Genomic DNA, 27977 nt, shown 5'->3' with positions numbered 1-27977 from the left:
ATGTGAAGTATGGCCCCTGGGATCAATGGCCCAGCTGGTTCCGAACCCAGACTCTCTGACTCCAGCCTGGCCCCCACCGGGGCCGCACTGCTGTGCTGTGTGCTAACTTTAAGGTCTCCTGGGAAAAAAATAAAAAGCCTCCAGTCATTTGTTCAGGGTTTAAGCGATTCATTCTGTGATTCAATCCTGAAACATAAGACAGTCCGGTTTTGCAGACAAAAAACAACATCCCAAACTGGATCCCATCAGCTAGGAAGTTTTGTTTGTAACAGGTTGAAAAACGAGCCCTGTGGCCGAGCCCCAGCCTGAGGGCTGGTGTCCTTTTGTCTCCTGCAGCTCTGGTCGGTGCCTGTGGTGGGAATTACTCGGCCATGACTTCCGTGGTCTATTCCCCCGACTTTCCTGACGCGTATGCCACAGGGAGGGTCTGCTACTGGACCATCCGGGTCCCGGGAGCCTCCCACATCTACTTCAACTTCGCCTTGTTTGACATCCGGGATTCCGCAGACATGGTAGAGCTGCTGGACGGCTACACCCACCGTGTCCTGGTCCGTTTCAACGGGAGGAACCGCCCACCTTCGTCCTTTAACATCTCTCTGGACTTTGTCATCTTGTATTTCTTCTCTGATCGCATCAATCAGGCCCAGGGATTTGCTGTCTTGTACCAAGGTAAGACCCCGGCCTCCTCGGGCTCCCCTTGAACCTCATTGTGACGTGTGGACCTCGGGTGCTTCTTGCCGGAAGGACTGTGCGTCAGGATCAGCCCACTCAACTTGCAGGTTTTCCTGCCTCCTATTTTATAACTTGTACCCACTTCATGATACAGAAACGAGGTGCCACTGTTCTGTGTGAGTTCTGTTGTGAGTTCTGCTGTTTTAGTCGTTCTCATGACAGTTTTCATGGGAGAGTTAAAAGACTAACTAAAAGAAAGAGCTGAGATAGGTAGAATTGGAAGGTTCTAGAGAGGTCATTTGGTCCATCCTCCTGCCTCTGAACATCCCAGCCAATCCCCAAAGCCTGGTTTACCATCTTCAGACCCTCCTAACATGGAGCTGCACTCCTGCCCCTGTAACGTGAACACACGTGTGCTAGGCACACCTCCTTGCCCGCACATGGGAACACAGCAGGTGTCCACGACCTAGTCTCTGTCCTGGACGTCAAGGGCCTCAAGAAGAGTTCAGTCAGTGTGCAGCTACAGGAAGGAGGAGGAGGCCTCCTCATGGGTGGGACAGGCTGAAAGAACAGGTAGGATTGGGGAGGACAGATAGGAAGGAAGAGGGCCTTCGGGGCAGAGGGACCATAACTGCAGAGGCACAAGGGAAGGAAAACCCTAAAGCATGTTCAGGTGTCCATGCAGAGACACGTCAAATGGCTCCTTCGGAGCCAGAGCCTGGCAGGTTCTGCTTTGGGGCCAGCGGGGCCAAGAATTGCCCCCAGCACTGAACCATAGAAAACTGCCTTCTCTTCATGACCAGTGCCTCATCCTCTTCGTTGTCTCCACCAGCTTTCCCCCAGCTAATTCCTTTTGATCTTCCAGCCGTCAAGGAAGACCCGCCACAGGAGAGGCCCACTGCCAACCAGACGCTGGCTGAGGTGATCACGGAGCAGGCCAACCTCAGTGTCAGCGCTGCCCGGTCCTCCAAAGTCCTCTACGTCATCACCACCAGCCCCAGCCACCCACCCCAGACCGTGCCAGGTAGCAGTTCCCAGACACCATCAAAGGGGTGGGAGCCACAGAGCTTGGGGGTAGTGCCCTTGGTGGTTACAGAAACAGAGCTCTCTCAGGTGTTTCTCTTTCCGAGGCGGGCTGGGGGTCCTGGCTTCATGACTCTGTTTGTCCTGGCCTTGGAGGGACATTTTCTCTTTAGCTTGATTCCTTAGTCCTTACCTCCAAGATCCAACACGGCTGCCTTTAGTACATGGTGATTAATCAGCTAACCCAGTGTTTCCTACGGCCCCAAGTTGTAGCTCTCTGAGTGCATCGGCAGTTGCCAGAGCTGTGTTTATTCAGTCATTCGGAAGATGTGTAAGTGCTTTAATGCTGTCAGGCTCTGTCTTAGGCACTGGATTGTACAGCGAACCACACAAAATCCCTGCCCTCCTGTGGCTGACAAGTGGAAGGAGAAAGACAAAAAGCAAAAGAAGAAGTCAGATAGTCACCAGAGCTGTGAAGGCAGGTCCTGCAGGAGACGGGTGGAGAGAGGGTGGTGATCTTATGGTTCAAGCTGGCTAACTTGGTCGGGTACGGACTGTCACTCTCTCTTTTCTGCCAAGGAAGTTGGAGCCTTTACAAGCTGGTAGAGCTGCAGATACCATTCGCGATTCCCTGGACTAGAGGTTTTCCCCTGCAGGACTCAACAGCAGGAAGTCAGGGAGGAGAGCCCCTTCCTGTGTATCCTATTGTTTGTGTATCTGTAGGATTTCACAAGTCACACATCCCATTCCTCAGATGAGGAAGTGAGGCCCAGAGAGTTTATGTAATTTGTCTGCGGTCGCACAGTGATTCCAGTGGTAGGGACAGAATGTGCACCACCCCTTTCAACTCCAAGTTGAGTGTGCTTTGGACCACGCTGCCTGCTTCTCTCCAGGAGGTAGTCTAGAGCAAGGCGAGGTGCTCAGAAGGCCTGGGACTCCGGGCCAGCCCAGCTCGAGCTGCGTTGCATGGCTACCCCCACCTGCAGGGAGCTCCTCAGCCAGGCCTGCTTCTCTGAGCCGCCAGGGCTCACTCAGACCTCCTTCTGAAAAGTGAGCTCACACACACAGTCCGATCACCCCTGTCTTTTGCGCTTGCAGGATGGACAGTGTATGGCCTGGCAACGCTCCTTATCCTCACAGTCACAGCCATCATAGCAAAGATACTTCTGCACATCACTTTCAAGTGAGTATGAGAGCCGCCCGACTCCAGGAGGGGAAGGCTCAGGGCTCCTTTTCTACTACGCTTCAGTTGTCTGAGAACACTTGTAATATCGGAACATGATTCCAGAGTCCTCAGTGCTGGGCAGCGTGAGGCCATAGACATTCCTCATTCCCTGTAGAGTGAAATGTACAACTGGACAAATCTCACTAGGTTTGAGGGATTGTGTGTGCTCCTGGGTCTAAAGGATACGATTTCAAGGAGGATTGAAATAGTCTGGGCATAAAACAGGACAATTTCCATTTTTTGGCTCGTGCTGGCCCCTTGAAGAGATCTTTACGTAAGAGCAAAGATTCCTAGGACAATACCAGGCATATTTCCTGATGCCTTCTAGAAACTGTGAGACATTCTTAGGAAGAGAATTCCAACATTTTATTAACTATTGCTTAATAATTATTTTAAAACAATTATTTAAGAAGCTTTTAAAAGCTTCATCCTTCAGTTCTGACCAATTTGGAAAAAAAAATTTCCTCCCCTTACTTCCGCTGTTCAGGTTTAACTGTTCTGCCTTCCAGGAAAGGGGCGATTGTTCATGCACTGATGTTTGTGTGCCTACAGAGGGGGGTGCTAATTTTCCTAGCCCTCTGCTCTGTCTTTCCTGTGGTTCCCAGTCCAGGCTCTCTCCATTTCTTTTTTTTCCTCAGTAAAACTTTTTTCTCAGTTTTACTGAGATATAATTGACATAAGGGCTCTCTCCATTTCAAGGCCTTCCTGAGCATTGGTGTCCTGTAAAAGCTACCTTTTCCCTGACCTTCTGGCTTGCTCTCTACCACAGACTTCTTTGTACATTAAATGCCGGCTCCTCCATTGCCCTGTAAAGGCTGCCCTTGGCCACTTCGGCACCACCCATAGGCCTTTCCACCCTGCACTTTACATTTTTCAGTGGAAACAATGTCCTTGTTATTGTTTCCTGAGCTTCTATATCTGTGTTTCTCTTTTTTTTTTTTTAAGTCCCAGTTCACACGTTCTGGGGAAGCCTCTCAGGCACAGTCCCGTCTGCATGTCCCCCACAGCAGGGAGAACGCAGGACACTCTCTGTAGGGCCCAGCACTTCACCGCACGCTGAGGCCCCAAAGCCCGTGTCTGACGTGCATCTGACACCGAGCCCCTCTGCAGCTTCCCTGTCAAGCAGTGCCGGGGGCTGCCACGGGGGCAGGGCAGGCGTGGGTAGAAAGGCAGGTTCTAGTCCAAGAAGAGCAGGCTTGCCTTCATCCTGTTTAGCTAGGTGGGCTTCTGAATAAGTGTCATTTGAAAAGAGTTCTTCTGCTTAAAAAGAAAGAAGTATTTTGAAAACTCATAATCTCTCAGGCCAGCCCTTTCCAGATTTGAATAATCCTGCCAGCTAGAAGGTTCTTCATTACACTGAGCTGGAACCTGCCCCACTGCACTGCTATCCCACAGGGCGCAGGTCATCCACGAGGCGGTCCCTTGGGTCTCTAAAGGCTGCTATGAGGTTTCCTGAGGCCTCGCCTCACCGAATGTCCCATTTTATAGGTGCAGGTATCTCATGAGATGGTAGGTTGTTTTGGACGCTTTGTTCTATTCTACTTGAAAAATTAAGTTATTTTTGTTTGACAGATCCCATCGTGTTCCTGCCTTAGGGGACCTTAGGGACTGTCGTCAACCAGGGACGTCGGGGGAAATCTGGAGCATTTTTTATAAGCCTTCTACTTCGATTTCCATCTTTAAGAAGAAGCTCAAGGGTCAGAGTCAACAAGATGACCGTAATCCTCTTGTGAGTGACTAAAACCTCCCCACTCCGTGCCCAGGACACGAGATCCCTCTGAGCTCGAGGCCCCTGGGGACCACTTCTCCCGTGGTTTCGTTTGACTGACTCTTCCTGCCTCTCCCTCAGCCTCTTCTGGGGCACCGGCCATAGGGGCAGCATAGCCTGGATTCGACCTGCTTCATCACTGCACTTAGGAGAGAGACTCACGGTCCCACGGTCCGTGCCTCCTGCATCTCTCTCTCTCTCTGATCTAGGAACAGGGTGTCGGGACAGTGGGGCTGAGATGACAGAGATGGTTGTGTCCAGCACTGGGCTCAGGTACGTTCTAGACGACTGTCAGGTAGTGGGTAGGTAGTGCTTCTTCTCAGTTTTGTCCACACACAGATTGCTTTCTCCTGGTCTTTATGGTTTGGAACAAGCCAGGCATAGAGAGTTCTGAGGCTGTCCTGGGGGTTGGCCCCCCCAAAGCATGACGGAAACCCACGTTCTGTGCTGACTCTGGGGCTCCGGGCGAGAATGGGCCGCCTCCAGCCTGGGAGGGCCTGTCATGTCAAACCTGACGCCTTCACCGATGGGCTTCTTTCTCTGGCTTCTTCTGCAGCTTGGTGACCAGCAGACAGGTTTGAGGGGTGGTCATAGGAAACATCCATTCATTTATTCATGCAGTAGACTTTACCGAAAGCTTTTCTAGGTGCTCAGTAGCTCCTTGTTGGGCTGGATTTGGTGACCTCTCCCCCAAGCAGCTCGTCCTGTGGAGCCTGAGCCAGGCCCCGTCTCGGGATTCCTAAGCTGACTCTCAGTTCAGAACAGGGAGTGTAAACGTGGTTGAGCATCCAGGAAGCAACGTGTGACACAGGGTTGCCAGCAGTCCGTCCTTTAAAGTGTCCTTATTTTAAAAGAGGATGAAAAATTCCCAATGGCCTGTGCTTTCTGCGGCCTCCATGCCTCTTCTTATGGGGACAGGGTGGGCTTCGGAATGGCTCAGTGGGGAAGGAGAGGCCTCTTGTCCCTGCTCCCAACACCCTCTGCCCCCAGAAGGGAGGGGAGCCACAGAGAGTGGGCGTGTGGAGTGGGGAGGGAGGGTGTGGGAATGGGAGCCCCACTGAGGAAAGGCCTCTGAAGATTGAGAGCTGCAGCTGCAGCGGCTGCGGGCGGTGGGAGTAAGTGCCATCCCGTCCAGAAGCCCCGCCGACCCGTCCAAGAGCAGCCTCGTCCACAGCAGCCGGGAGGAGCACCTGGGACCCCGAAGGCCGGGCCTGGCCTCTGTCGGAGTGTGGCTCTCCCGCAGGCACTCGAGCCTTGGGCCTCGTTGTGCCTCTGGCCTCACAGGTTCCTTGTTTGGGGCACTTTGCCCCCCTCGCTGAGCCCCTGAGCTACTGCCTGCTGTGGCCTTCCCTAGGGTTCTCCACACCGGCAGACGTCTGCGCCCGGCTCCCAGAAAGACAGAGGGCCGCGTGGGGCCAGCTGGGAGGCGGCACCGGCAACCAGGAGAGACGCTGGGAGCTGGCAGGGTGGGCGAGGGGCGTTTGGAGAGGGAAATGCCACGTGTCCACGGGAGAGTGGGGGCGCTGCCCCAGGCACCGGGTGAGGCTTTGATCTAGAAACGGCGGTTACCCTGAGCAGCTGTCTGCCGGCCCCAGGGTCTGGAGACAGGCCTGCTGAGTGCAAGGACCACTGGAATATACTGACGTGTGCAGTCTCCCCTCCAAGCTATTCCTGGCCTTTATGGAATCTCCTCTCAAACACAAGTGTCAGGTGTGTGCAGTCACAGAGGGCCCTGTGCTGTGAATAGGTCCACGCAGCACAGAGGGAATGTGGAATCCCACCCAGGAGGGGTCCAGCCGGCCGGGGGCAGTTGCTCGCAGCCGTGGGCTCCCTCTGATCACTGGCCTTGGTGCATCCTGTGGGCCCGCCTGCCCTCTTCACACTTCGTGACTTCAGGTCACAGTGTGTCTGAGCACCTGGAGCAGCCCTTTTTCAGAGACCCCGGAAGGGCTGTGACCCCAGTGTTGTCCTTCTTGCCACCCCAGGCACAGCCCAGCACCCTGGGACCCACTTACCATCCCGGGAGCAGCCCCGGGAATCCCAAACCGGCCTCAGGACAGCATGGGGGGAGACGGCCATAAATTGTCCCAGGCCGACCTCTGTAAGCGTGATCCCCCAGAGGGCCCCCTGCGGCTAAATAAACACCGGAGATGTAAATTGTCCCAGAAGAGCGGAGACACACACCCAGGAGCACCGAAGGAGGAAGCACTTGATCTGCTAAGAAACCACTTTAGAGGCGAGAAAGTGGGGGTTGGAGGGGACTGGAAAGGGGTGACCCTGAGAAAAGGGTGAGGCCCCCCCTTTCTGGGCATGAGCGAGGTAACCAGGTTGCTGTAACTTCTGAAGTGTGGGCTCTGGCTCAAGACTCCAGTCGACCAGAAACTGGCAACGCAACAATCAAAGCACTCGCAAGCACAGCTGTCCTGGCCCTTAGGCTGAACGCATGGATGGGCACGCCTGGGCACGGCCCCACCCACATGGCCCATCGTCAGCCCCAGGCAGGAGTGGCCTGACCTGCTCAGTGTCCGGCCAGGTCGTCCTGACACCAGCAGGGCATGCAGCCTGTCACCAAGCCCCCATGCTTCCTGGCACTTCATATTCCCTAGCACTTACAGGGGAACGGCCTCCGAGGTCCCATCCCCTTGTCTGATGAGCACCCCAGGCCTCCCGCAGAGCCGGGTGGCCCCCACTCTGTAGCCCGGTCAACTGCTGCCCTCTTGGGTGTCCAGTCTTCTCCTTGCTGTTTGATGTCTGTTTTTGCTACCACCTTGGGAATGTTTAACCTTTTGATTGTTTTCCTCTGGTGTCTTTGTTTACCCTCCTCACTGTTCTACCTCCTGGCCAGGGCTCTCAGCTTAGCTACCCTGGCGCGGGGTGTTTTTCAGACCTTCCAGCCGCAGCTGCCTCCCCTCAGGCTGGCTGGCCTGGGGGATGAGCCTCACCCTCTGTTTGCAGACCCCAGGGGGCCCATCTCCCAGGTTCCCGTCTTGCCAAGTTGAACATATTTAACGAGGCAGCAGTGGGGTGTGGAGAAAAGTCTGAGGTCAATCTACTGCTTCAGAAAGGACGTATCGTCAGGAGCACACGGTTGGGGGGCTGCCGCCGAGGGGTCCACACGGCGTCAGCACCTGCCCACATCCAGACTCACCTTCCCACAGGGATCCTGACTTTGGATGACAAGGCTTTATTTGTAAATATGCTCTTAATACACAACTTTGAGAATAAAATAGAAACATCATGTATTTTAAAATATAAGATGAAGTGTGACGCACTGTATACAATTTAATATATATTTTTAGGATTGTTATTTAAGAAAATGGAATGTAATGGTACTTAACTTTTACAAAAGAGAGAAAAATGTTATTTTTACCGTCTGGAAAAAATAAATATTCTCATTGTTGTAGAAATCGAGATGGGCCCTAGGTTGTCGTGTTTACGGGAGGCTCCCAAGCCCGAGGCCAGGAAGGTGTCGCGCTGGGAGGACCTCGGGCTCTCCCTGGGTCAGCGTCTTCCAGTCGCTCAGCTCTCATCACATCTCTGACCCACAGCCGATCTCTGGCCGGTAAGGTCTGAAGAGTTGGGATTCCAAACTCACATGGTGCACGGTGGACACAGGGTGGCCACGGGCAAGGGCACAGGGCTCTGCACTCAGAAAACCTGGGTCCGAAGTGGCCTCAGGTCAGTCGGTCCAGCTTCCCCTCCTGTAAGATGCACGGCATCTACGTCTCAGAAGGTCGAGAAGGCTAGCATGCTGCATGATTATCGTCCACATGGGTTTCCCTGCCTTTCAGAGCAGCCAGCTCTTCCTCTCCCCTTTCCCCCCACCCCTTCCTTTTTATAACACGGAAGAAGCTCGGCTGTGAGTTGACCTCTCTCGTGAGGAGCCGTGCACCCCAGTGGCCCTTTCAGTGGGTCCTGTGGTCCCTGTTTTGACGATGAGGAAGCTGAGGCTCAGATAGGAGTGCGGGGCAGTAAACTAAGAGCACGGCTGAGTCAGCCTGCAGGATTCAGCTCCCACCATAGGTTCGCTGTGAGGCCGGGGGTGTAAAACAGGGAGCCTTTGAGGGGTTTCAGTGGAGGAGCAATGCCAGATTCCCAGTGAGAAGGATTTCCTACTTGCATTTGGAAAACAGGTCGGAGTGGGGTAAGACCGAGGGCGAGGAGTCCAGTCGGGAGATGCCGAGGCCCCCACACCAGCGCCGTGGAGGGAGGGGAGGGCCTGACAGAGAGCTGGCCACCGCCACAGGCCAGGGGCCTGGCTCATCCCCCAACCCCACCACCACGTGACCTCGGGCGTGGCGGGTGGGGGGGCGCCCAGGTGCCTGTTTTCTCACCTGTCAGGTGAGGGCAATTACAGTACTTATTTACCTCATCGAGTTGTGATGAGTTATTACCTGTGGTATGTTTTCAGTAAGTGGTGGCTGTTCCTTGTTATTTTAGAATGGAGCTGGGGGATGAAGAACAAGGGAGTGTCTAGGGTGATGCCCAAGTATCCTGACTTGGGTGCTGGGGAGAGAGAGAGGCCAGTCTTTTCGATAAAGGACGTAAAAGGCACCGGAAGAGAGAGAAGATACACTGAGTTCTGTTTGGGCTGAGTCGAGTGAGGTCCCGTGGGACATGGAGGCAGAGCTTTCAGGCCCGGACAGGCAGCCTGAGACCCAGGGAGGGTCAGGCCTGGGTTCTACAGCCCATTGAAATGGGGACACAGATGACATCTCCGGGGTGTGTCTGGGGCCACCCAGGAGGCTGCTGAGGACAGTGTCACGGACACACTCAGGCAGATGAGGGGGAGCCTGGGCAGGACTGGGGCGGGGGGAGCTGGCTTGTGGGGAAGGAGAGGGGGCAGCCCCGGAAGCCAAGCTTTTGACCTGCCTGGTTCAGTCACACAGCCACTGCTGGTTCTGTGAGCCCCAGGTCCAAATTCTCAGGAGGCAATTTGCTGGGAGAGGTCTCCCTGCTCCAGCCGGTTATGGCAAGGAGAAAAGGGGGCACGTTACCACCGCCTCAGATGCAGACGTGTTCCTCAGAGCGGTGCCTGGACCACTTGCCTCAGAATCCCTGGTGTGCTTGTTCGAAATGCAGGTTCCTGGGCCCCACCCCAGACCCGCCAGAATCCCTGGGAAGCTTCTGAGTGATGCCGACGCTCACTGAACTGTGACAGCCCTCTTGTCTGAGACGTTTGGTTGGTAGTCACCTTTTCCTCTAAAACGAATCATCCACTCATAGGCAGTGGCCTTAAGTTCCACTGGCTGCTTCCTCTGCCATCCACAGTGTATTGGTTACTCGACTTTGAAGGCCGTATCACTCTAGAGATTCATTGCGGAACAGAGAGGGGCAGGGGAGGAGAGCTGTGCAGCACAGCAGTCATTCCAGACACTTCTCCAGAAAGCGCTGCCTTGACGTGGGGTTTGTGCCCCCCTCCCGCTGTCCCCTCCCTTCCTGACCTCGGCCTGCGCCCAGGCAGTCAGCCCTAACCTGCTGTGGCCGTTGCCACATGATGGCAGCTCACAGGCCAGCTTCACTTGAGTGTTTATCTTCTCTGAGCTCTCCTCTCTTTCCCATAAGCGCTTTCCTTCCCTGAAGGAAAATATTTTTAATGGCTGGTGGAAGACAAATGGGGCGGCCTAGCTGGTGAACTTCTTAGAGATGGATCCGCCTGCAACAGAAAAATAAATACACGCAGCCAGGATGCACACCACTGTCCTGCCTAAAGCAGCGCCAGGAGGAGCCCCCAAAACCCATCTGAGTGGACTCTGGGGATTGCTGGCCTTGACCTCATCTCCTTGTTCCGAACCTGCAAGATGGGACACTAAAACCCGCCCACCCGGGAGCCAGCACCAGGGCAGCATCAGCACCACCCTCGGTCAGGCAACCAAGGCCCTTCTTCCTATGGAGACGAAAGGGCTGGACAAGGGTGACCTTGTCTCCAAGCTTGGGGGTCACGTGATCATCCCCTCTCCCCACTGGGCTGTGTGTGCCTGAAACTGCAGACGGTCTCTGGGACGCAGAGAACTGGGAAGCTTTTGTTCCTCTGGCGGGGTCGGGTCCCCATGGGGGATTGTTTTCGCTTGGCTGAAAGGGACACTTTGGGGATAGAATATTTCAACCTCAAGAAGCAGCAACATTTGCTTGTAGCTGGAAGTCTCCCGTCCTGGTCTCCAGCTGTTGTCTGGAGCCACCAGGTCCCTGCTGAATGGGACTACACCCGGCAACTGGGCGCAGACAGCACTGGGCTGGGCTGGCCGTGGACCAGCCTGTGTCCGGGAGGCCCGTCTCCAGGACAGCCCGGTGGCAGGGATGCCCTCAGCCCTCTCAGTGGTGGTTACCAGGCTCTGGAATGAACCTGCCCACTGTGGATGACTGGGCTGGGGAACCAGGCTCCACAGAGAAACATTTTAGGGGGAAAACAGATCCAAGCTTGAGGTCCAGAGTAACTCCTTGGGGAAAAAAAGATGGCAGGATTTGAAACAGCCAAGGTTCTTGCAACAGAGAAGCTTCAGATCTCTTATTTAGCTCTCAGGAACGTTTACCACTGTCCCTGTTCAAGTGAAGCCACTGAACTTCTAAAAACTTAATTGGGGACCTGCTGTTTTACACACTGATCGTGAGAATATGTGTAATGAACTCGCCTTAGTTGCTGGTACCAAAGATAAAATCGGATCAAGAGCACTCAGTGGGAATTCAAACCTCATATTAGCCAAATGTGGGGCAGCTTTTTATAGGTCCCAGGTGAGCTGAGGAAATCTGAATGTGCAAGGATGCTGATGATGATGATAATAATAATAGCTACCATTTCTGCGGTACCTACGTGTGCCAGACACTGTGCTCAACCCCCAAAGTCATCCCTGGGTCAACCCAGCCTGGGAACCAAGGCTCGGAGAAGCAGTCCGGCTGGTGGAGGGCAAGGCCAGGACTGAGCCCAAGTCTGCTGGCTCCAAAGCCAGGACTCCTGGTTCCTGTTGCTCTGCAAGCCCCTCCCACTTGGGCAGGGGGTTGGGCTCTGAGGGGAAACCCTGTGGCCCCCAAATATCTCCCCCAAATATCATCCCTGTTGCCTCCAGACAGCCCAGGGAAAATACAGATCAATTTGCCTAGGGTGAGGAAGGCATCAAACCTACACTTCTTTACCTATTTGGCAACCCAGACTCCTTTGGGAATCAGAGGAATGTCACGAAGCCTGTCCCCAAAAGACCTCACCTGCAAAAGCTACATAGAAATTCTGGAGATTCAGAGACGCTCCCCACCCAGCCCCAGAAACCCTTCCATGGACTTCAGGTACAGAATCTCTCTATTAAGCCAAAACAGGGGTACCTGAAAGTTAAAACTAGACCAAAAGAGTAATAATAATAATAGTAACCATGCATACATTTTACTGATCACTTATCCAGTGTCAGGTACTCACACCAGGAGTTAGCGAACTTTTTCTGCAAAGGGCTAAATAGTAACTATTTTACCTTTTGCGGGTCCTGTGGTCTCCAGTCTCTGTCACAACCTCTCAACTCTGCCTGCACTGGTTGGGGGCAGCATCCACTCGAACCACAGCCCATTCCCAGGGACCCCCAAGGACCCCCCCCATCACCTCAAGTCCTCAAACCTTTGGGTGACTGTGAGGGGGTGGGGATTGGCAGTGGGAGGCGGGCACCAAGGCCCACCCCTAAACAGCCACAGACAATATATAAACACATGGCAGCTTGTATGCCAATAAAACATTTATGGACACTGAAACCTGGATTTTGTATAACTTTCACATGTCACCAAAATATTCTTCCTCTTTTGACTCTCCCCCAATAATTAAAACATGTAAATACCATTCTTAGCTCACGGGCTGTAGGAAAACAGGCGGCAAGCCCACAGGCCAGCCCCTGCACCCTGGTAACCGCTTTTCATCCTTTTGAATGCTCACAACAACTGGATGGGTTAGGCCTCGTTATTATCCCCATGTGTCAGATGAGGACACTGAAGCTCAGAGAGGTTAAATAACTCACTCAAGAAGCACAGGAATCAGGACTTGAACCCGCCCCCAAGCCTGTTCGCTTTCCTGAGAGACAAGCTGGGTGAGTTTAAATTGTGGAGAAAGGGAAGGAAAAGGTGCTGGTGGGGCAGAAAGGGAGACCCTAACGCACAGCAGCACTTGCCCCCTGGGAGCACAAGGGAGGGCAGGGTGGGGGAGGCTCTTTGCTTGAATGGGCTGCACTGCAGGGGTGGCGGCTGGTTTCCTCCAGAGGCCCCAGATCCAGGACAGCTGGTGTCTCTCACATTGTTTTGCGTCTCCCAGGTTCTCTTAATTATAACTAATTTGCCACCCTCAGCAATGCCTTGTTCTCCTTTGCTAATACCCATGAGTTGGAACCATGAGCCAGACTCCCAGCCAAATGTTGGGCAAAAATCACTTCCCTTTCCCACGTAGGGAGCCCCAGTCTCTTAGAAACTGGCCTTCTCAGTGCCGCAAGGCGGGCAGGGCGGCCCTTTTGCATGTGGCCTTGCTTGGCTGAGATTTGCCGTCAAATCTCTCAGCAAAGGGTCTTAGCAAAGAATCTGCTTAACTTTCTCCAACCCCTTGCCTCCCTGGCTGACTCTCGGGGGAGGAGACTGACTGCACGGGTGGCCTTTCTCTTTAGTGCTGTTCGCCTTTTCTCCATTCCCACTGAGTCATTTGCAACTTGGGCCCAAGTCTTGGGAACCCTCTACCCCAGAAACACTCCGGGCTGTGCCTCTGTCTTGTTTGGGGTGACAGGGACCGGAGGCTGGGGCTGAGGAAGGCAGCCGCTGCTGAGGGGTGGGGGAAGGAGGCGGGCTTGCCAACACACCTGTGTAGGTAACCCTAGCCAAGCCACCTGGCTTCACTGAGGAAGCCTTGATTCCTCATCAGAGGAGCATTAATACCGTGAGCTCTGAACTTGTGGGACCGGGTTTAATGCAGGCTCCGCTGTCACCAGCTCCCAGACCTCAGGCAAGTTATTTTACCTTTCTATCCTCAGTTGACTCATCTATAAAACAGGTCTAATAGTAGTTTTCTCACAGAGTTGTTGTGAAGATTAAATAACATAATAAAGGTAAAGTGTTCAGCTCTGGCACTGGCATTTTAATGATTTTCATCAGTAAACTAAGGGTGGTGACGCTCTAACCACACAGGTCTGGAGAGGTCAGCATGTCAAGGGTCTGGTCCATAGTCCCAAACGGGAGCGGAATCACACGGTTCTGCAGCCAGACCTCCCGGGGACCACCAAGAGCATGGGACCTCAGATGCGCCCTGCCTTTGGGATTGAAACTCTGTTTATCAAATTCCAAGCACACAATGCACAAAGGGCAGTTCGCTCCTTAGAAAAATAATTCCTGACTCGGTTCCTTTAAGTAGCTGATTTCCCCCAATATGTTCAATATATGGCCCTATTTTATAAAAATACCTACTGACCATCACCTTCTCAGCAACGTTATCTGTTGGGTGAAAATACCCTTCTCTGCTGGCCTCCTGCCTGCAGTGGATTTCTTTATCTGTTGCTTCAGGTCAGGAACAAATGCAGAATTTGGATGTCCTTTTATTTCCCTCTTGGCCCCAGGTGGGCAAACAGGCAGGCTAAAACCCCAGGCCCAGCTCTCTCTCCGCACGGCCCCGACCCTGCCTCCCGCGCCCTTGCTTTCATGGCAGGAGCCGCCCCTGCGCAGCCTTGCTCACCAGCGCTGCTCAGTGGTAATATCAGAGTGCTGCGGCAGAACGTCAGCCCTGAACCGCCACCTCCATTGCTCTGGGCCCTAACCCCGTTGACTAACCCAGGACACTCTCTCTCACCACGACACCTAGGAGCTCTCGGATTCTCAAACTGTCTGCTCAGGAGGCGAGTCCTCTGCGCCCTGACCCCACGGTACCCAACAACAGGAAGATCTTTATTTAAGAGCATCCTTTTTGTCTGCTTATAAAAGGAACACATCCCATCAGCAGGTACGTGAGCAGATGAATTATTCTACTTCCATACTATGAAATTCTAAGTCACCATTCAACACGTTTTATTTGATGTGTTTATACGTAGCTTGAATCTTTTATATTATTGAATTACATGTGCAATTTGGGGGGAAAAAAGCACATTGATTATTTTTTTTAAACTGGAAAGTGTAAAAAACAAAGCAACATTTGCCTCTCACTGGCACACCACTCAGAAGAAAGCAGTTCTTTCTTCTGTCGAAGAGTCAAAATGCTGGGGTGTGTGTTTCCAAGACAGACTAAGCCTGAGAAGCAGCACTTCCCCTGCTTGGGGAAGTCACCTGGGCTCTCAGGGGCAGGCTGAAGCTGCTAGCCTGCCCCACCCCAACCTGAGCCACCCCCAGAGGCACCTGCTTGTGTAGGGGGGCCTCCCAAAAGGTTCTCCCTGGGGCCAGCAGAACACTTGGGCCACAAGCCAAAAGGTTCTTCTCTTTGTTAACTACAAAATAAACAACTCCAGCCCCCCGGGCTACTTGCAGTACAAATGTTTATGCCTTTGGAAAGAGAAAAAAGAAAGACTCTTGCGAGATCTGGAGCAGATGGGCGCCAAGTTTGTAATTAACCCTTAGCAATCGGGGTGTCTGATCTTCAGCCAACGGGTCTGCAGCAGTTTGAGGAGGGTGGCTGATGTGGGCTTTGCTATTGATGGGCTTTTGAGGCCTTGGAATGCTCTCTGGAAATGACGCCGGCTACATCTTTAAAACTCTGAATTAGGCACTAGGGACTCACCCTGAGAAAGCTCCCGACACCACAGCACCCGCTCCAGGTGAAAGGTTGTGAGCAGCTACAGCATTCATACCACTTGGGGCAAGACCCCCTGATGATGGGTGTGTACACAGAGTCGGGGGGAGCAACGCCCACCCACCACGGGGCTAACATTTGCTGAAGAGCAGGTACTTTGTCATATCAATGGTGGGCATTGATTAAATGCCCGAGGACCAGACCCCCTGCTAAACTCGACACACTTCATATTATTTCATTTGATCCTCCCAACCACCCAGTAGGGTGGGTATGGTTATATTCATGTTTCACAGATGAGGAAATTGAGTCTCAGAGAAGTAAAGTCTGCTTTATTTTTTTTTTAGTCTCATTTAATCCTGGCTGGTTAGGTCCTCCTCTTCAGATGATAGGTGTCCCTTGCCCGAGGTCATCGACCTGGTGAGTGGTGGCAGAGCTGGGACTGAAACCCAGGGCTTTGCAACTTCAAAGTCACCTCCGGCCATCCCTGTCCATTTGTGTTCACTAACACAAACAACGGTTATCACCTTTCAGACTTCCAGAAGCAATGCCGAACTCAGAGGAGCTACCTGTGGGAGCTGAGTGCACAGACCAGCTCGCCACTTGTGGGTACCCAGAGGGAATGAGAGGGGCAGCTGTCAGCCCCCAGGTCCCGAAGCCCATCATGAAAGGCTGGGGGATCTCAAAGGATCTCCTCCTCCATCTTTCCAATGGGGAAACTGAGGCCCAGAAGGCAGAATTCATGCCCAAGTTGCCACTACGACTTTGCCTCCACAGTCTGTGCCCTTTCCACGGCTGCATGGAGCTTCCTGAAAAAAAACTGAAGGTGGTGGCAAGCACTGGACTGGGAAGATGGGGAGAAAGCTGATCTGGCGTGTTCCCTGGGCCCTCGGTTTAGGTGGAGGGCATCACCCAGTTGCTAAGGGTGTTTCTTCCTTTATGCAAAGTCAGCCGTGGACTGCTTCCATCTTTAGCTCCAGCATCTTGTGGATTCAAGGCACCCTTAGTGTCACAAACAGGCAGGGTGGGGAGTGAGTGGGCAGAGGGTCTCCAGGAGATTTTAGGGGCAGGACCCAGGAGTATACTCCTTCACTGTACTTCACTTCCTTCCACATCCCATTGGCTGTAACCAGTCACATGGGCTGGACTGGATACAAGGGCTTCTGGGAAATGTAGTCCTCCTGCGGGGGAGGCGGTGTGGGAAATGAAATTGGTGAATCCACAGCACTGTCTCTGCCATGATTATTCAAAATCTCACAGTCCTGTCAGGGCCTGAAATGCCTCAAGATCTGAGGGCGGTCCAGTGAGAGTGCTGTTCAGCATAGCATGTAGGAGGAGCAAGTGGGTGAGGCTGGAGAAATGGGCTGGCCCAGCTTGAGAAACACCAGTGGAAAAGTAGCAGGGAGAGAGGGTTCTGATTTGCAGCCAAGCCCCACGTGGCTCGAGTCCCTGACATCAATTCAGCCACGGCAGGAGAGGGACAAGATGGTGCCAGACACATGTATACAATGGAATATTACTCAGCCATAAAAAGAAATGAAACTGAGTTATTTGTAGTGAGGTGGATGGACCTAGAGACAGTCATACGGAGTGAAATAAGTCAGAAAGAGAAAAATAAATACCGTATGCTAACACATATATGGAATCTAAAAACAACAACAACAACAAAACTGGTTCTGAAGAACCTAGGGGCAGGACAGGAATAAAGACCCAGACGTAGAGAATGGACTTGAGGACATGGGGAGGGGGAAGGGTAAGCTGGGACGAAGTGAGAGAGTGGCATGGACAGATATACACTACCAAATGTAAAATAGATAGCTAGTGGGAAGCAGCCGCATAGCACAGGGAGATCAGCTCGGTGCTTTGTGACCACCTAGAGGGGTGGGATAGGGAGAGTGGGAGGGAGACGCAAGAGGGAGGGGATATGGGGATATATGTATATGTATAGCTGATTCACTTTGTTATAAAGCAGAAACTAACACACCATTGTAAAGCAATTATACTCCAATAAAGATGTTAAAAAAAAAAAAAAAAGATGGTGCCAGAGCAAGAAGCAGATGAATGTTAAGGGAAACCCAATAGCCCTGAAGATGTCCAGAGGAGGCCACACCAGCCAAGAGTCCTGGCCAGCTTTCCAGAAAAGAAGAGGATGCAAGGGGGAGCTGGAAAATGAAAATAAAGAACAGAGGAGAAAAGCAAACACAGGGCACCAGGGAGTTCTAAGACAACAGGGACTGGTGCCAGCAGGGCCCGCGTCACACAAAGGCAACCTCTGCGGTGACACGGGGCCACACGTTCAGAAAGGTCCCGTGCTTGGCTCTGCTGTCACCATCTTGAAATTCTTAATAATTGTCAAAGAAGGGGCCCCACGTTTTCATTGTGCATTGGGCCCCACAAATTATGCAGCCAGCCCTATATCTAGCGGTATCGGCATGATGACCCTGCCTCCAGGGCAGGGGTGCTGCTGACAGAGGCTGCTTTCCAGCCTGATGGGATAGCAAGGCAACAGGAGATGGATCTAGAGGAAGATGGGGAGTGGGGGCTGGTCAGCTCAGGTGTGTCTTGTTCCTTAGTGTTCTCAGTTATAAACATTTAGGAGGGACTGGTTTCAGATTCCACTTGCTCAGGGAGCCAGATTGGGAGGAAACAGGTGCTTGCCGGTGAGAGATTTTTTTAAAAATTGAGAATGATGAACTCTGTAAGAGATGTGATGTTGAGAATGACAGATGATAGATGAAGTCCAGGTGCCCAAATGGGGAAATGGGGACAGTGGATTAAAGTGAGAGGGAGGGGCGTTAGACTAGGAGACTTGAGGTTCATCCTAACTTTAGGAACCTCTACCTTCATAGACAAAGAGACATTCAAGGAGACCTGCCTGTATGTTTTTTAAAACCAGTCCTGATGTTGGAGACATCACAAAATCAGGAAATAGGTTAACTAGTCCAAAATGGAAATGGCTGTGGATGGTGGTGGTGGGGATCCTCTTCAAGTCAGAGGGATTCAGACACAGCTGGCAAACTGATGGGACCAGCCTTCCATTGCATTACCTAGAACAGCCCACAGCCTAAGGGAAGAAGGAACCTAGTACAGTGAGCTCAACCTAGATACAAAGCTTGATTCCAAAGGAGAGGAGTGACTAATAACTGCGCCTTCCTATCATTTGTTGAGTACATGCAGTGCCAGACACTGTGCTGCACACATGTATGAGTTATACTCTGCTGTGTAACGTACCCCACAGTTTAGCAGCTTAAAACAATGAAAATGTATTATTGACAGTTTCTCTGGGTCAGGATTCAGGAGCAGTTTAGCTGAGTGGTTTTGGTTTAGGGTCTCCCACAAGGTTATAATCAAGATGTCAGCCGGGGAGGCCGTCATCTGAAGGCTTGTCTGGGGCTGGAGGATCCATGTCCAGGATGGTGCACTCATGCAGCTGGCAATTCGGTCCTGGCCCCCTCAGTTCCTTGCCTCTTAAACCTCTTTATGGTACTTCTTAAGCATCCTCAAGACATGGTAGCTGGCTACTGGAGCATATGATGCAAGAGAGAGGAGGATGGAAGCCTCAATGTCTTTTATGATGTAGCCTCAGAAATCACACTTGGTCATTTCTGCAATGTCCTGCTGGTACAGAGATCAGACCTATTCGGTGTGGGAGGCAACTACACAAGGGTGTGAATACCAGGAGGTGAGGATCATTGGTGGCCACTGTGGGGGCTGCGTACTACAGCATGTTGCTTGCATTATCTCATTTAATCATGACAACAGAGTTGGTAATAATATTTTCCCCTACTCGGAGAAAGAAAGTTTGTTCAATATCAAAGAACTAATAGCAGAGCTGGGATTTGAACCCAGCTGTCCCTTGGATATGTCTGAGCTCTATGGTGAGCAGGGATGATATAAGCGAGGACTGACAGAAATGCTCACAAACCCTGTTAGACCCTGGACTCCAAGCAGGAAGATGTTGCATTTCTCTCCTTTGGAGAGTCCCAAGTGGGAAGGACATCTTCTCCCTGACTCTCCCACAAGCCACTGGGAGCTTTGGCCCCAGGAGGGCACCAGTGAATAAGAGGTAGAGAAAGGTGCTGCCTCTCTTCAACCCTTCCTCACTTCTCCCCAAGAGAGGGGGCTGCTACTTCGAATGAGTCTGATTCCAGAACAGTGACTGAGTAGAGTTTACTAGTCACTGTTAGAAGATCCTTCACATACACATACACTACACACATGCACACACACACTGTCTCTCCATACACACATACCACATGCATGCACACAACCACACATGCATAAGCATGCCCACACTGTCATACAAATGTGCTTATCATGCAGGTGCACATGTGACACACACACATACACACACATGCACACAAACCACACACTCTTCTCTTAGGCTTTCTGCCTCTAAGTGACCACATGGTTCATTTTTTCCATAAATATTTATTGAGCACCTACTTATGCCTGGCATGGTGCTGGGTACAAAGGATACAGTGGCATTAAAAATAGGTGTGGTCTCTCCTAGCTAATATAATTAGACAAAAAAAGGAAATTAAAAGTATATACATTGGAAAGGAAGAAATAAAACTGTTTTTGTAGATGACATGATCATCTATGTAGGAAATCTCACAGAATCAACAAAAAACTTTGAGAACTAATAAGCAATTATAGCAAGGTTGCAGGATACATTTTTCACATATACAAATTAATTGCTTCCCTGTACACCAGCAGTGTACAACTGGGTTTTGAAATTAAAAACACAATATCATTTACATTAACACCCAAAATGAAATACTTAGGTAGAAGTCGAAGAAAATATGTGTAATATCTATATGAGGAAAAACTACAAACCTGTGATGAAAGAAATCAAATAATTTAAATAAATGGAGAGATACTACATGTTCATGTATAGGATGATCAAAATTGTTAAGATGTCAGTTCTTCCCAACTTGATCTACAGATTTAATTAATCCCAATCAAAATCCCAAGTGATCTTGTGGATATTGACAAACTGATTCTAAAGTTTGTCAAAACCCAGAATGGCTGACACAGTATTGAAGGGAGAGAACAAAGTTGGAGGATTAACATTACCCAAAATCAAGACTTACTATAAAGTTAACAGTAATCAAGACAGTGTGGTATGGGCAAAAGAATAGACAAATAGATCAATGGAACTGAATAGAAAGCCCAGAAATAGACCAAGACATATACAGTCAACTGATTTTGACAAAGGAACAGAGGCAATATGATGAACAAAGATAGTCTTTTCAACAAACAATGTTGGAATAACTAGACATCCACATGCAAAAAAAAAAAAAAAAAGTGAATTTAGAAACAAACCTTACACCTTTCACGAACATTAAGTGAAAATAGAGCACAGACCTAAATACAAAACACAAAGCTATAAAACTTCTGGAAGATAACATGGAAGAAAACCTAGATGACCTTGTGTATGGTGATGACTTTTTTAGATACAACACCAAAGGCACGATCCATGAAAGAAATCGTTGATAAGCTGGACTTCATTAAAATGTAAAACTTCTGCTCTGCAAAGACATATCAAGAGAATGAGAAGACAAGCCACACACTGGGGGAAAATATTTGCAAAAGACACATCTGACAAAGACTGTTATCCAAAATATATTTACATGGGAATATATGTATACGTATAACTGATTCACTTTGTTATAAAGCAGAAACTAACACACCATTGTAAAGCAATTATACTCCAATAAAGATGTTAAAAAAAATTAAAAAAACAAAACAAAATATATTTACAAAGAACTCTTAAAACAACAATAAGAAAATAAATGACCTGATCTTTAAAATGGGCCAAAGACCTTAACATACATCTCACCAAAAAAGATATACAGATGACAAATAGCATGTGAAAATATGCGCCATATCGTATGTCATCAGGGAAATGCAAATTAAAACAACAATTAGATACCACTACACACCTATTAGAATGAACCAAATCTAGAATACTGACAACACCAAATGCTGGTGAGGAGCAATAGGAACTCTCATTCATTGCTGGTGGGAATGCAAAATGGTACAGCCACTTTGGAAGACAGTTTGGTGGTTTCTTACAAAACTAAACATACTCTTACTATATGATCCTGCAGTCATGCTCCTTGGTATTTACCAAAAGGAACTGAAAACATGTCCACATAAAAACGTGCACTCAAATGAGTATGGCAGCTTTATTCATAATTGCCAAAACTTGGAAGAAACCAAAATGTCCTTCAGGAGGTGAATGTATAAATAAACTGTGCTACATCCAGGCAATGGAATATTATTCAGCACTGAAAAGGAATAATCCATCAAGCCATGAAAAGATGTGGAGGAAACTTAAAAGTGTTTTACTACATGAAAGAAGCCAATCTGAAAAGGCTACATACTGTATGATGCCAACTATATGACATTCTGGAAAAGGCAAAACTATGGAGACAGCAAAAAGATCCAGCAAAAAGACAGCAGGGGTTAGTGGGGAGGGAGGGATGAGTAGGCACAGCACAGAAGATGGTGAAAATACTCTGTATGATACTTTGATGGTGGATACATGTCATTATACATTTGCCAAAACCCATAGAACATACAACACCAAGAGTGAACTGTAGTGTGAACTTTGGACTTTGGCTGATAATGACATGTCAGTGTAGGTTCATCGACTGTAACAGATGTCCCACAACCATCTGACTTGCTTGAGGCAGGTCACAACTTTCTTACCTCATCTGGGACCCCCGGAGGTCCCACTGTGTTCTCTTAGTGAAACAGCACACAGCAAGCCATAAACGCCAGAGCAGACAGAAGGAGGGATGCCGCAAAGGAATCCAGCCCTGGTCGCAATATGTTTTATCATCTGGACAAGCACATAAAGCCTTGTGTGGCTTGCTCAGGATCAATGGCCATAATCATTTAATGGCAAAGCGGGACTTGTCACTCGGTGACATCAAAGGCCCCCAAGCCCAGTGCGGGCTCCTCTGAGACTGTTCCAGAACCAAGTTGTATATCATTTTTCTGTTTGTCAATGTCTTGGTGTGTATATTTCACTGTGCAACCTCACGGGAAGCAGGATTTGGGCACCCCGGACCTCCCGTCCGGACACCAGCCCTGAGGACCACAGTCCCACCATGACTTCAACCACAGGCGTTTGGCACCAGTGGGCAGCCTGGGCACCCAGCAGAAGACAAGGGTAGTGGGTGATAACAGATGGAGTGTGCACCTGTTGGGCAGGCCCATGCATGCATGTAAGAGAGCCTGGAGGCCCTCAGCATGCTGAGACTTTGAGGGAGGCTGACCACCCCATCTGTGGCCCAGGCCTTCCTAATTTACCTCTGGTTACAGATGCTTTCCTATATGCCAGGACCAGGTAATTTAAGTCACAATCTGGAATGTCTGTCTGTCAGAGCTGGAGGTCGTGCTCTGTCCAAGTGCAGGCACCCCCTGTAACATCCTCAGCAGGTGGCCCTTTACCCCTGCATTCACCTTCCTGCGGCAGGAAGCTTGTACCTCTGCAGGCAGCCACTCCTGCACTTGACAGGTGTGACTCTTACCTGTCCGGCCCTTGGACTCTTGTTGGCCCAGAAACATGGGCCTTGTCCCAACCTTTCTCTCAATCCCATCTACTGCCCTTTATCCCTCTGCCACTGCCGAGGTCAAGCCATAACCACCCCTTGCTGGGTGACAGCAGTAGTGTCCTTGGTGGTCTCCCGCCTCCTATCTATTCTCCACCCTCCCACAGGGGGGCCCTCCTGAACCCAGGGCTGACCAGCTCCTTCCTGCCTAAATGCTTCCACAACCGAACACCAGCCCTAATAACCCCAGTGCTCCCAGGATAATGGGGCTTCCTGGGCTTTTATGATCTGGCTTCAACTGACCTCTCTAACCTCATTAAGAGGAAGAAGAAGAAGAAGAAGAAGGTGATGATGATTGCCAACACTTAGCACCTACTGAGCTCCAGGCACTGTTTAAATGCCCCAAACTGCCCTGGTGACACCTTGGTTTTGGCTCAATGAGACCCATTTCTAACTTCTGACCTTTAGAATGGTAAGAGAATGAATTAGTGTTATTTTAAGCCACACAAAGTTTGTGGTAATTTGTTACAGCAGTCATAGAAAACTAATACTCCTATTAGAAATTTAAATTGAGAACTTTAAGAATCTATTAATTTGTTTAAAAATAACAGTAAGTATATTTTTTGTTAGCATAAAAATATTTTTATTTTAAAGTAACTATATTTTTAAAAACATTAGTGAGAATATGGCTTTTTAAAAAATATTTTCGTAAATCTTTTCATGTCTGGCTCCACAGATGATAGCTGGATTCCCATGTCTGCTCCTGCATTCTGTCTGTTGTGATGTATTGTTTTGGTTGAAAATATGAAGAAAATTCAACCTCATACAGATAGGAAGGTGGAAAAAAAGAGGAGCATTTCAATAGCTTTTTCAGACAACAATGGCTATTCTTCTTTGATATAAACTAAAACACAAAATTGGCAGTTTTTCAAAGGTTAGTTGCAGTGTGGAATCTGAAACCATATCAATGGTCTTTGTTATGACGGCCTTTGAATGATTCTGGCCTTGATGCCCCTTTGCTACACAGAGGAGCTGACAGTCCCCTTGCTGGGGAGCCCAGGAAAATGCTGAAGGTAACTCAGCCCTAGTAGGAGCTGGGCCAGGGAAAGGACAGAGGTGACAACGGGGTGGAAGTGGCAGAGCAGTTCAGGACAGTGGCATTGGACACAGCCAGCCGAGACCTTTAGAGGCTGCCAATGACAAGCTGACACTGCCCCGTCCCCTCCGCATAGCCAATTACAACTCAAACAAAACTAACCATAAGTTCCAAACCTTTGTGCATGTTGGAATTAAAATAGCTTCTTTCTAAATCTTCTGCTATCTTCTAGCCAGATTCTGGCTAAGTTTGTCAAAGCCCATCTCTGCTAATTGCTCTGGTCCTTGGGTATCCAGCCTGCTGGGAGTTAAGACAAGCTGAGTATGAGTGCAGATCCTGCTATGCACCAGGCCTGTGGCCCTCAGTGTCCTCCTCTGTACAGCAGGCATCTTAACACCTGTCCACCAGGGTTGTGAGGACCCTGAGATGAGGCTTGTGAGGCATTTTAGCCAGCGCCTGGTGAGTGCAAGCTCAAGTTTGCTGTTATTATTGCAGGAATGCAAGTGACCTTCCAGGTGCTTCCAGCTGGCTCCTGCAGCCCAGATCTTTCAGCCAGTGCCCAGGGCTTAGTGAGGTCAGCTGAACTGTCCACTCTCTCCACAGCTCCATAACCGGGGGTTTCCCTGGAAGCCTCAGGGCTGGGGATGGAGGTGTTGATGAAAATAATCAACAAACAATCTGTAATAGGAATAGCAAAGAGTTTTATCTGAGCCAAACTAAGGACTATAGCCAGGAAGACAGCCTCTCAGATAAGTCTGAGAAACTGCTGCATAGAAGCATGGTTTTCAGCACAGTTTTATGTCTTGTCAGAACAAAGAACATTAAACAAGTCAGGGATACATTCCTTCAAGTTAAAAAAAAAAAAAAAGCAGATCAGCATGTACACATCAAGTCAGTATGGCCTTGGCACCTGGGAAGGGAGTCTTAGCATCAGAGGAGTGCCATCCCAGGAAGGGAGGCATTTAATCTTTATTTTTAACATGGGCATTCTTTATTTCTGGTCAAAGCGCCCTTTTCTTTAATCAAAGCAGATGTACAATGTATGTTTAATAGGCCACAAACGGGCTGTACTAGTTAGCATAAAATTCAAGTTAACTCATGTATAAGCCAGAATGACTTCCCCAGACCTCAATACGTGAACATTTCTTTTATCAGAGGAATACAAGGAAATGTCTCAAATACAAGTAACTTTTCCATTTCCTCTTCCCGCAGAGCCCAGAACCACTGCAGCTGCTTCCAGAAGGATAGGATCTGGGAGGCCAGGGGGAGGAGGGGAGCAGGTCAAGGAGGCAGCACACTTGTCCCACAAACTTGAAGCTTGTGGTGGACGCTCTGAGGGGCACTGTCCAGATCCCCCTTCCAGGCCGGGGCACCCAGAGCTCATCCCAGCAGCCCAGAGCTCGTCCCAGCAGCCAGGAAGTGGGAACACATGGCTAGATGTCCTCCTTGTCCTCCCTTGGGGGATCTTGTCCGCCTTCAGTGGCTCACTTTGCACAAGTCCAAAGGGCCATACCAGCAGCAGAGTCCCAGTGGCCGGCCAGCTCCCCCTGCCCAAGCCTGCCTTCCTGAGAACAAACTCTTATAACCTGCTCTGAGATCTGGGGTCTCTGAGCTGCCCTCGGGGAGCCCGCCAAGGGGCCTGGGTCCTGCTGGGTGGTCCAGGTGAGCCCCTCACCCTTCCCAGTCTCAAGACCTCCCACAAAGGACTGGAGGAGCCTCTAGTTAGGAAGGGAATGTGCAGCCAGTGGCACATATGTCACACCTCCCTCCTTAGCAGACCCCTCCCCACCCCACCTGAGTCAGAGGAGAGGAGGGAAGTCTCCTTGAAACCTCCCAAGCGTGTGGGGGAGAGGGGAGGGATGGAGACAGAGATGGGGTTGGGGCCTCCTGCCCTTTCTGCAGACTTTGGGGACAATCGGCAGAGTGCTGGTTTCTTCTATCCAGCCTTTGCATCTTAAGGGGAACAGAACCCTAACCTTCCCTGGTGGTGGAATGCCACCCGCAGCTGCAGACTTGCGGGAGGGGGTCTCTGAGGCATGGTGGTTTTGCCCGAAGGGGCAGTTCTGCCCCTGGCACAGGGAGGTGGACAGGGGAGCCAGGGCAGCCCCATGGATCTCTACTGAACTAAAAAGGGGAGGTCAGAAGGGAGATGGGTCAGACTACCCTTGGTTTCCAAGGGTTGGCCATAAAAGGCGTTGCAGTGCCTGCCTTCCTCTCTCTTGGATCACTTGCTCTGGGGAAAGCCAGCCGCCATGTTGTGAGGACACTGAAGCAGCCCCATGGGAGGCTTGTGTGATGAGGAACTGAGACCTCCAGCCAAGAGCCATGTGAGCAAGCCATCTCGGAAGTGGGTGTTTCAGCTCCAGTCAAGTCTTCAGGTGATGGTAGCCTTAGCCAATATCTTGACCGCAGTCTCATGAGTGACCTGAGCCAGAACAGCTCAGCTGAGCTGCTCCTGAACTCTTGACCTACAAGAGCAACAGATAACTAATAAAGAGTTCCTCAGAATTTGGAGGATCTAGGTGTGGAGGAAACAGGTTCTGCTCCAACCTTTGTTGGTGGTTGGATTCTTCCGCCCTCAGATCCTCGGGCTGTGGCCTCTTGGCTCTGCCAGGAACCAAAAAGATCTGCACCCAGCTCTGCAGACTGGCTGAGGGTATGGCTGGGCCACCTCCCTCAATGGGTAGAAAAGCTTGTTGTGTGTGTGAGGAGGGGATGAGGGGTGATGATTAATTTGCTATGGCTACCATAACAAAATACCACAGACTAGGTGGTTTAAATAACAGAAATGTATTTTCTCATAGTCCTGAAGGCTGAAAGTCCAAGATCAGAGTGCTGGCAGGTTTGGTTTCTCCTGAGACCCCTATCCTTGGCTTGCAGATGGCCACCCTCTTTCTGCCTCTTCACATAGTTGTCCCTGTGTGCATGTTCATCCCTGGTATCTCTTTGTGTATCCAAATTTCCTCTTATCAAAAGGACTCCAGTCATATCAGATTCGGGTCTACCCTAATGACTTTCTTTTAACTTAATTACCTCTTTAAAGACCTTAGGTCCAAATGTGGTTACTTTTTGAGATACTGGGAGTTAGGACATCAACATATGAGTTTGGGGGTGGGCACAGTTCACCTGATACAGGTGCTGAGAGCTTAGTTTTGTCTGAGCCAAGGGGCTGCAGGCAGTGGGGAGGAGCATAAAAGAACTGGGTGTGGGAACAGGACCCATGATCTGAGGAAGAAGAGTGAGGCTCAGGATAGGCTGCCTGCCACAGATAACTTTCTGGGAAATAGAGGAGCCAGGACCCAAACATATAGTGCCTGTACCCCACCTAAGTGGACACAGAATCCAGTGGGCGGGGGTCCCTCTGTGGCCAGAGTTTCATTGGTAGGCCCAGTGGCCACGTCAAGGCCTGGGGCCTTGAGGAGGGTAGAAATTGGAACTTGGGTATCATCAGCCCAGCCCAGCAGAGGGGACCTGTGAAGGAGATAGCCAGGGAGGCAGCTATGAGGGCCACAATGCAGACAGGCCCAGGGCCAAGATGACATTGAACCTGCACCTCCCTCCTGGACCTCTCCTTGCCAGAACCAGGTGTTTACCCACAGACCCTGGACAGACCATCTCTGTACAGCCTCAGCCTTCGCTATGACTGAGAAATATTCCTGCAGTTTCTGCAACAACCCTTGACCTTCTCTTCACTGCCTGGACTCATTCAGGGTTTTTCCACATTCTTTTCAACTTAATTGACATTTATACCACTTCCTACCCCAAAATAACAGGATGCACATGGAACGTTTACCAAGATAGACCATATTCTGGGCTATAAAACAGACCTCAATGAATTTTAAAGGATTGGAGTGAGCTTTCGCCTTAAGAAACTAAAAGGCAAGAAGAAAAAGGTGAAGAGCAGAAGGAGG

The 27977-nt window shown here is 50.3% G+C and overlaps 1 protein-coding gene across 2 annotated transcripts in view; it reads left to right on the top strand.

Moving 5' to 3' along the window:
* LOC118906806 (kremen protein 1) overlaps positions 1 to 27977 on the top strand; it is a 144496-nt gene that overhangs the window by 55504 nt on the left and 61015 nt on the right. Inside the window, exons 6-9 of one of the 2 annotated variants that reach the window (XM_036874489.1) lie at positions 337 to 669; positions 1538 to 1699; positions 2794 to 2878; positions 4493 to 4649. In XM_036874489.1, coding sequence (XP_036730384.1) covers positions 337 to 669; positions 1538 to 1699; positions 2794 to 2878; positions 4493 to 4649 — 737 coding nt within the window. Of the gene's footprint in view, positions 1 to 336; positions 670 to 1537; positions 1700 to 2793; positions 2879 to 4492; positions 8026 to 27977 lie in introns of those variants that run through there. The other variant, XM_036874490.1, reaches the window with a different exon arrangement.

This window comes from Balaenoptera musculus, chromosome 14 (assembly GCF_009873245.2).
Source record: "Balaenoptera musculus isolate JJ_BM4_2016_0621 chromosome 14, mBalMus1.pri.v3, whole genome shotgun sequence".
Classification (NCBI taxonomy): domain Eukaryota; kingdom Metazoa; phylum Chordata; class Mammalia; order Artiodactyla; family Balaenopteridae; genus Balaenoptera; species Balaenoptera musculus.
Note: the sequence above shows the minus strand (reverse complement) of the source record. Positions and strands in the feature narration are given on the sequence as shown.